The 10,111-nt window shown below is 40.4% G+C and overlaps 1 protein-coding gene across 1 annotated transcript; it reads left to right on the plus strand.

The window, feature by feature from the left end:
• The first annotated feature begins 6,004 nt into the window (after positions 1–6,004).
• cdk5r2b (cyclin dependent kinase 5, regulatory subunit 2b (p39)) lies at positions 6,005–8,722 on the plus strand. Its single transcript, XM_058082554.2, has one exon. It carries the CDS (start codon positions 6,230–6,232, stop codon positions 7,100–7,102), a length of 873 nt encoding a protein of 290 aa, XP_057938537.1. The 5' UTR covers positions 6,005–6,229; the 3' UTR covers positions 7,103–8,722.
• The last annotated feature ends 1,389 nt before the right edge of the window (positions 8,723–10,111 follow it).

Below are 10,111 nucleotides of genomic sequence, written 5' to 3' on the forward strand. Positions count from 1 at the left end.
TCAATATTGGGATCACCCACCACTATTTTCCAGAGTCATAGTTTTACTTTTCAAGATGCTAATGAGGTCACCAACTGATGTCACCAACGATGTGGTAATGATGTCACCAGTTACCTTAAACAAGTTGAGCTCTGAAAGAAAGGACCTAAAACTTTAATGTGTTTGCTTTAAAGAGTCAATAAAATTAAGGGATTTGGCTTCAGTGTTGAAACGGCGGGTATTTGCACAAATATCCAACTGAGACCATTTCCTTAAAGATCAGAACCAAATAAGGTTGCTTCAATGTCCAACCTGTGGGAAGCAATACTCAAACCGACAGAGTTCATTTCAAATGTCAAGGAAAAAGTAAAGAATCTTGCAACAATGTCCAAAGTGAAGCAGACTGCATTCTTTTCTAACTCGAAGCAGTTTACTTCCAATGTGAAGGAAAAGGTGAAGAGAGTAACTCTATTTTCCAAACTGCATGAATACATACCAGTATCCAAATGGAGTGAGACAATTTCCACTTCTCACGTACAACTGTGGAGCACACGTCAACCTCCAAAGAACCGAAGAATCAAACCTTAAACTCAACAGGCACTTGGAATCGTAGCCGAAACTCAGGGAGCTTCCATCAAAGTTGACTACCGAGGGTCGAAGCTGTCGGAGACTGCTTCTGTGGCCAAATAAACTTTCAACATTTGAACATAAGGAGATTGCTTCAATGGACAAACCAACGAGGCTTCCATCGTCATTTGTTTCAAAACTGTTGGAAGTTTCTAATATCATATTGTACAAGTGCTTGCTTTATTGCCATTCCCTGAGTTATTATGACCTTGTTTAGAAAAGAGTCCTATTCGTCACCTGATCATGTACTGACCTCACCTTTTGAGGATCAAAAATGCTTACTCCTGCCTATGAAATTAAATCCATCCATCCATTTTCTTTACCTGCCTATGCCGAACTTTTGTCGTTATGCCAAACTGAGACAACATGACATTTTAACCAATATTTATTGGTTTGGTTTGTTATTTATTTGCCACATGCAGATATGCAGATATGCTAAGACCTGCATCTCAGTTTTGTGTTTGTCCCTCGTTTATAGCGGTGAATGCTTCCAGACCCGACCACAATAAATTAAATTGTGTGATATAGGATTCAACGTTAATAAATTGAATATTTTCCTATACAGCAAATAAAATTTTTGAGCCCATTATTATCTAACATTATTGAACATTATTATTTGACATTATCTAACATTATTAGAGCCCTGTAGACATGAAACAACATGCCTACAGTCTTTACACTCCCATCATTCATTGTTGACAACACATTGGACAAGTCTTAACCTGCAGGGAATCGAGATGGCTGGCTAATGAGCTAGCAAGTTTACCAGTTAGTCTTCAAGTTATTTCTTCTAAACTTGAGATGCCAAAAACGTACCATTTATGACTTTATGACATGCAGTGTTAAGGTAATGTCTTCCGTCATTACTGTTGTTTAGTGACCAGAATACTATATAGCACTTGTATTTCAATATGTTTTGACTAATAACAGACCATTGTCGACCATGAAACAGCGGTCATTAATGAACTAATTAATTTCCTGAAAAAACAGAAGTTCGTTCTTTACTTTTGTTCCCATTTTTCAATTTTTGTTTTTTTTTTTATATTTCAACTTTCTACTTAAATAATCTTGATGAATGTTCTTCTCTCAATTATTATTCCCATAATATTTTGACTTCATTCCCATGCTATTATTACCGTCCCCCAACAAAATTTTCAGAAAATGTACAAATTTATTTTGTTGTGTTTGTCAACGTTTTTCAACTTTTTTTCCTTTTTTTCCTTATGCTAATTTTCAACCCTTTTGTATTAAGTTGTGTTCTCCTAGCAGCTACACGCAGAAACCCACACAGAAAACTTTTAAGATTTTGCAGAATCTGCACCTATCCCAGCTGTATTTCCTTTCATTTGTTCTTCCTGCCAAAATGGTCAGATTTAATTTATTCCACCCATGGCCCACCTCCGGACACGCTCACTCCTCTGTGATTGGTCACACGCCCAAAGTGTTTCCTAACTATGGACCATATAAGGAAGTCTGTCCCCTGTGACATCACAAAGAGTCAGTTTTACCACACCTTTTGAAATTGAGCATTTTGAGCCATGCCAAATTTCTTTCAAGGCTCACTTCCAAATGTGCAAACCTCATTACCTGAAACTTTGGCATTGTTTAACACGAGAATACAACATTCTAACTACTTCAGAAAAGTAGAAAAAGCATAATAGGTCCCCTTTAATATTCTGGTAAAAGTATGACTATTTCTTGTTACGAATATTTTGACTTTATTCTTGTAAAATGACTGAAAATCTTTGCAAATTATATTTGAGACCCCAGGTCGCACTTTGGACAGCACTCGCGTATGGCAAGGCAACATGAATTACAAGATGGTATGTTCAGTATAAAATGAAAACTAAAGTAACATTTGCTCCAGTAATGGATAGTTGGTGGACTACTGACCAGCCAAGTCTATAATTAACATCTCACATGTTTCACTCTCATTCACTCACTTGTGTATTTCTAGAACCAAATAAATAATAGGTCATAAGGGTGGTGACAATGTTGGAAAATTGTGCATATCAAAGACAATGGCAAAATATGTTATTCATAGGGTTTTGTAAGATTTCAAAATCCCATTTTTGGCATCATGGGAAAAATGTCAAAAGCGGATGTGATGGAAATCCTAGCCAAGTAGAATGGTCATTATTCAAAGCTAATTAGATCATTACTATTTAATTCATGTGAATGCCAAAGGCCAGTCGACTTTCCACACTTTCAAAGTCATTTAATTCAATTTCTATTTATAGTGAAATGGAATGGAAACCTCAAGTCTCTTGCTACGTAATGATGGAGGGAGTTGCCAGTTCTGGTCATGGTAATTGGATTGGCTATGGAATTCCAAGTGACAGGATTGCACAGTGCACAGGATTAAATATAGCCTACTACACAGAATCTTACCTGGAGGAACCCACACAACCATGTCCATTCATGGACTATATGACCCTATAAAATATAAAAATAAAAAATATGCACTAACCAGAATATGTCATAAAGATTAAAAATTGGTGACTTAAAGTAAATATCAGGAAGGCCCAAGATAGCAACATTGAAGCAATGTTGATTGTTCATCAAACTGATGAAGCTCGGCATGTTGACAGTAGTCACATTGAAACAACATTGATACATAAATGAGGGCAAAGATGATTGATGGATTTAGAGTTGAGCAGGAGACCATCTTGTGTTGCACCCCAAAATGAAGGTGGGAAATTTAGCAGCAGCAATTGCTGTTGCATACTCCAGTCCACAGACCAGAATACACCCTGTCAATTGCTGTTTCAAGAAGGAGAAAATGAAGGGAAGATGGTGCAAACGGATACCTTTGGCTTTGTACATCTTTGCCCATATAGAACATTAATAAGGCACAAATGTGTTTTTAAGTGATGGGCTAAACAATGTTTGTACAACTGAATTTAAGACATTGGTCTGAAATTATTAGTAACTGCCTATTAGCTCGAACATTGATGCCATATGCGCCTATCTTTTTGAACAAGCGGCCATTGATAATGTTACAAGCTGTACCTTTTATATGTAGTAGGTTCCGTTTAAAAAACAAATTAGGGGGATAAAACTGTAAACCAGATTTTGTCATTTTAGACTGAATGAAACTTCTAATATGCTACCTGTGAATATTCTCATTCATCCAGGTTTTGTATTCTCAGGTCATTGAATTAATTGCAACTGGGCTGTTTTGTTGTCTTAGAAGATGTTTGCTTCTCACCCAATCACGCTTCATCAGTTCATGCTCAAATACTAGGTGGGATACACACTAGTCAAATGAAATAATCTAATCTGAGACCTTGGTGCAAGATCCAAACTATATGATATCGTCCAAAGGAGGATACATGTCCAGACAGCAATGATTTGACTTTTTTGTGGTGTCAAATGTGTCAATCATTATGATACAATAGAGTGGGGCCTCTGCCCGCCAACGATGGTCGTTTGGGTGGTATCACCTTAGTTATCATCTCTTCACATGTAATGATGGTCATGGGCCCACCAAAAACCAAGGTGACTGTGCCTTGTTTATTTGTTATAGAGGCAAAATGATTGAATCTTTAAAGGGAGGGATGAAAGGACAGTATTGTATGTGGGGAAAAAGTCATGGCTTCTGAGCATTAACATAGATTGCTTCCCACATTCTTCTTTCAAACCATCTCTCTTCTTTGTGTACATTTTTGTTCACAAAAGACTGCTCTTTGTATTTGACCTGAAGAGGCTGCATGGTTTCCCCAAATTACAAATGATTTTGCCTCAAGGTGATTAATTTCATAACAAAAGCCCAACAAAACCAAGACAGATAAACAAGAAAGTTTCAGCAGTTCTGCATCCCAATTGCTCACTTGGCAGCAAAAAACTGTCAATCAACGACACGGTCAACCCTAGATCCTGGCAGCATAGACACCCAAGGAGGTTCAATTCAGATTCCTGTAGTGGTGGTAAGACCTCTGCAGTCCAGACAACATTTTGTACACAATTGAATATTCATTTCCCAATCATTATGTGTTGTATACGGTCTTTCTCTCCAGATGAAACCTAAAATAAAAAGTACAGAAACTTGTCCAGGACTGTGAAAAAAACCTGCTGCATGTCATGGGACTGATCTGGTCAGCAGATTTGGATGTCCCCACCACTTTTATGTATTTTATTCAAATTGTCTAATGTAACAGCATAGGTTCAACCTTTGACAATACCATATTTAAGGTCAACCAGGATCAGAAAGGTTCCTGTATACATCTTAGGACCAATTTTAAGGTACATTTGCAGTTTAATGCAATTTCATTACAAGGAAGTTGAAAAGGAAATTTACATTATTTCCCCAAATTGTTGTCAAGATAGAGAAAAGTACTTCACACACACAAAAATTTCCCCTTATATTGCGCTATATGATATACTGCAGCGGCCATATCGATTGTGCCGTTTGAGAAGATCAGTAACTACCGCCTGTACAGAGACTACCATCCTGTATCCATCCACATATTTTCTATGCAGTTTATCTTCACTAGTGTCGTGGGTATGCTGGAGCCTATCCCAACTGTCTCTGTGCGAGAGGTGAGGTACACCTTGAGCTATATTTGGCTGTATTGAACATTCATTCATTCATTTTCTACCGCTTTTTCTTCACGAGGGTCGCGGGGGTGCTGGAGCCGGTCCCAGCTGTCTTCAGGCGTGAGGTGGGGTACACCCTGGACTGGTCGCCAGCCAATCACAGGGCACATATAGACAAACAACCATTCACACTCACATTCATACCTATGGACAATTTGTAGTTGCCAATTAACCTAGCATGTTTTTGGAATGTGGGAGGAACATGCAAACTCCACACAGAGATGGCCGAGGGTGGAAACACTGGTCTCCTCGCTTTGAGGTCTGTGCGCTAACCACTAGATCGCCGTGCCGCCCTGTATTGAACAATCATGTTCATTTTGTGTGTTGTGTGCAACATCCATTAGATCCAGTCCAAGAAATGGATTGTATTGTAGTTTGCAGTGATGTAGAATTGAACTGAAGAACTTCAAGAATCAACATTTTAATTGTTTGCAGCTCCCATTTGACTGTTTTTTGGGGTTAATTAATTTTATACTATATATGCTTATACGGTATTGAAATATTTTTTTTTGTCATTCATTTACTTTTTCCCAAAGTAAAAAAGAGGCATTTATTCTGCCCTTTATATACAGTTATGAGGGAAATCGATACCTACAGTAAATGGCCCAGGATAGCCAGAGATCCAAAGATAAAAGTGTCTGTGAAAGCAGGATGGGGTAAAGATAGAAGAGGAGTTAAAAGGGATATGTAGGCTATCAATGGCACATACTGTCACTCCATAGGGCGATTGGATCAGTGAGCGGCTCTCTAATTGGCTGCCCGGGACGTCAACCAGAAGCTGCATGCCCATGTTGGAGAGGGACTAAATCGTTGTGTGCGCCAGCATCAGTGTGTCTTTGTCGAGGTGCTCAAGTACAAGTGTTGTTTTGGAATAGAGCTACAAGGAACCGGGGTCCAAATCCACAAGTGAACGAGCGTGTTGATGGATTTGATCACTTTATCGTGACAGCTCCAGGCATCTCTCCGCGCTTTCTTTTTGCAGCAGCAGAAGCATCACACCTCCGCGGCTCTCACCTCCGCAGACATGGGCACCGTCCTCTCAATATCCCCCGCCACTAAAAAGGCGGTGGACGCCGACATCGCGGGTGACAACGCCATAAACGACAAAAGCCTCAAACGGCCTTCCATGTTCGTGTCTCTTTCTTGGAAGAAGCTGGTGGCCAGCTCGGCGAAGAAGAGCGTCAAGAAGGTGACCCCGAACCCGCTGCCGAGCCGTGAGCTGCCGCCCAGTCAGGTGGCTCAGCTCAACAGCGAAAACACCCGAAAAACGCTTCAAACTGAGGAACGGAAACAGCGAGCCCCAATCCCGGTTCCGGTACCCACAGTTCCAACGAACAAAGACACCCAAAACACAAACGCGTCCTCGGTGCAGAAGCAAGAGAGCAGCCCGCCTCTGGTGTCCCCCAGGCGGATAGTGATCCAGGCGTCCACCGGGGAACTGCTCCGGTGTTTGGGAGACTTCGTGTGCCGCAGGTGTTACAAACTGAAGGAGTTAAACAGCGGGAATGTGATCCTATGGTTTCGGAACATTGATCGGACTCTTTTGCTGCAAGGCTGGCAGGACCAAGGCTTCATCACGCCGGCCAACGTGGTGTTCGTGTACCTGTTGTGCGAGGCCACCATCGAGGACGACGTCGACAACCCCGCCGAGCTGCAAGGCACCTTCCAGACCTGCTTGTACCTGGCCTACTCCTACATGGGCAACGAGATCTCCTACCCCCTCAAGCCCTTCATGATCGAGTCCAACCAGGATGTGTTCTGGGAGACCGCCCTGAGCATCATCAACAGGCTGAGTGGCAAAATGCTGCAGTTGAATGCAGACCCGCACTTTTTCACCGAGGTCTTCCAAGACCTTAAAAGCCAGCGGAATAGCAGCGAGGGTAGCCTGGACCGCTGACATTGACGCTAAACCACACATGGTTGACATGTCTGTCATGTGATCAGCAAAAAAAATCACTTAATGGCGGCTTTGAATGTAAAGGCCATTCATTCTGAAGGCAGAATATATCCGATGCTATCACACAGCGTTGTGTTTAGAATACAGGAGATTTGACTACTAATGCATGTCATCAATGGTGTATTGTCCTTTTTTGTGTGTTCCAGCTCTATTAATTCACGATTAGCCCAGCTAATGTATGGCTCAGAGTGCATGTGGACCAGAATAGTAGAATTATTTATGGAGCTGTCCAAGGTGCTGACCTGTGTCGTGTTGTATCCACAACAGCCATTCATAGGTCCACCCCAACACACTCCTAGAACACTAGAACACAAGCCCACTCCTACTAAGTAGATCTGAACTCGATTGCCCGGTGTACTTACAAAATTATTTTCAGATTGCTGTCCACTCATGCCCAATATTCATTAGAGGACAATACACCCGCTTTCGATATTACAATATAATCTTCAAACTATAAAATGGTTGAAAACAATGACAGTGATGCATGGCTATTCCCATAGAGACAGTTTGAAAGATGCTAGGGAAAAAAAAATATCCAGGGGTGTCCAACATGTGGCCTGGGGGATTATTTATAAGATTCAAGAGGAAAGCAAAAATGGGAGCAAAATGCTGAACTTGTACAAAGTACTATATAACAAAGCTCAGATGCAGTACATATAGTATAAATATTAAATTGGTCCTTATATTCTTTGATTTTGCAGTATGTGTCCCTCAGTGGAAAACGTTTGGACACCACTGATGTAATCCAAACTAAATGGGTGGTGATGACAGGGTTATCACCAATGTCAAGGTCTGTTGTTTATATTGCGCTACGATATACTGCAGCGGCCATATTGACTGTGTTGTTTGAGAGGAATGTTAGTTTTTTTTAAAGGAATATGCTTGGACAATCTCATACGTGCCAACTGTACAATTGTCATTGCCTCATGAAGTATGGTTTACATTTGGACTTGATTTGATATTACTTGGGCCAAGCATAACAAAAACACTACAGAATGCTATGTTATGGGACGACAGAAGGTCACTTGACCTTCAAATTACGTGTTCTATGACAAAATATGTAAATAGTGAATGTCAGGCTTGAGAATTGGTCATTGAACAAATCACTTGAACATGTGTTTCCTTTATGGAGCTTATACACACTCAGTATTATCATGTCATCATCACTTGTATGATGTTGTGCTGTGAAGCCATTTCTTGGAGTAGAATGTAATGCTGCTATTTTGCACACCTGAACAAACCTTGGACGTTTTGCACAGCGTGACATGATTCGTGTTCATGTACAGATGATTCCTTCCAGACGCTGGATTATTTGCCATGACGTTTGCAGCTATTGAGGATGATCATCTATAAATTCCATCTTTTGTACAGCTCATATTTCCCATGTGGCATGACTGGAAAGTGTTATTTAATATGTATAGTTGACTTATTGATGATTAATGATACGCACTCTGGTATTGCACCACAATTCAGTTCATTCTTGCTTAATGTTTATACAGTAAATGGTCAGTGCAATTATTGTTTATGGTGACCAGGGTGAAATAAATCATATGAAATATATATTCTATGTCATACTTGTCTTTTACTCATGCAAACCACTAATAATTGTACTCTTTGAAATTTTAAAAATGTCTTATAATAATGAATTGACTTTATTATTACAATATGCCAGTAAAATCAACCAGTACTTCCGTACCCAAGAACCAGATTATGAATACAAATAATAATGGTACATAGTTTCATTATTGAAATAGTTATTGGTGAAATGTGAGGAATAAAAACTATAATAAATCAATCAACAATACTACGCGCAGACCTCACAGCTAGGAGACCAGGGTTCAGTTCTCGCCCTCTGCCATCTCTGTGTGGAGTACTCCGGTTTCCTCCCACATTCCAAAAACATGCTAGGTTAATTGGCCACTCCAAATTGTCCATAGGTATGAATGTGAGTGTGAATGGTTGTTTGTCTAGATGTGCCCTGTGATTGGCTGGCGACCAGTCCAGGGTGTACCCCGCCTCTCGCCCGAAGACAGCTGGGATAGACTCCAGCACCCCCCGCGACCCTCGTGAGGAAAAAGTGGTAGAAAATGAATGAATGAATGAATAATACTACGTAAATGCATGTAAAAAAGAAAGAAAAAGAATATTCACTTCAGAAACCAAACCATAATCAAATCAAACCTTGGTTTTCGTATCCCTCAGTCTTCATGTGATTTGCCTCAGTTTCCACACACTATTGCATGTAACTAACCGTACTGTATCATTCCATGAAATCGAACAAATCTACGCCGCGCCGCGCCTACGGGATGTGGCCAGCTCACTTCGAAATTTTTGTGAGCGTTGCAATCCAGTGCAGCTTATCGCAGCCCAGTCTACCAAATTACCAAATTGGCTGCGCACAGTTGTGTGCTGGATGAAATTACCCCTGCGTGCGGTGCGCCACGCTGTGCCACCTTTCACTGCGCCACAAAATTAGAGCCCACTGTGTGCTAAATAACCCACCATGTGGCGAAAGAAAGTTGTGACTGACAGCAACTTCATAACAAAGGTGAGATATGCTATTGTTTGTGATCTCACCAGGATGTAGTGGGAAAACTGTGTTAACAAGTTCCATCCATTTGTCATTTACAATTATTCATGTTCATGTAAAGTTATAATTATTCTATGCAAAAATATTTTTTGTTCATACATAGTGACACAAAGAAAGGTTCCACTGTTAAGTTACATGGAGATAGCTAGAATAAATGAAGTGTATGAGCCACAAATGTATATTAATAACATATCTGCTATAATTTACTTGCATATTGTCTTCAAATATAATCGACAAGCTATGCCTGGAGATGGTCGCAATTATGATTCACTGTGAGAGTGGAGCAAAACTGATTGAGGTTTTCTCCTTTTTTGTGTGTGTGTGTGAATGAGGAGGAATGAGCCATGTGGGCTGGAGGG

This window comes from Doryrhamphus excisus, linkage group LG12, assembly GCF_037039965.1.
Source record: "Doryrhamphus excisus strain RoL-2023G ecotype Guam linkage group LG12, RoL_Dexc_Guam_v1.1, whole genome shotgun sequence".
NCBI lineage: Eukaryota > Metazoa > Chordata > Actinopteri > Syngnathiformes > Syngnathidae > Doryrhamphus > Doryrhamphus excisus.

Excerpts from the sequence above, each read along its gene's own strand:
- cdk5r2b (XM_058082554.2), top strand. The coding sequence starts at position 6,230 with ATGGGCACCGTCCTCTCAATATCCCCCGCCACTAAAAAGGCGGTGGAC.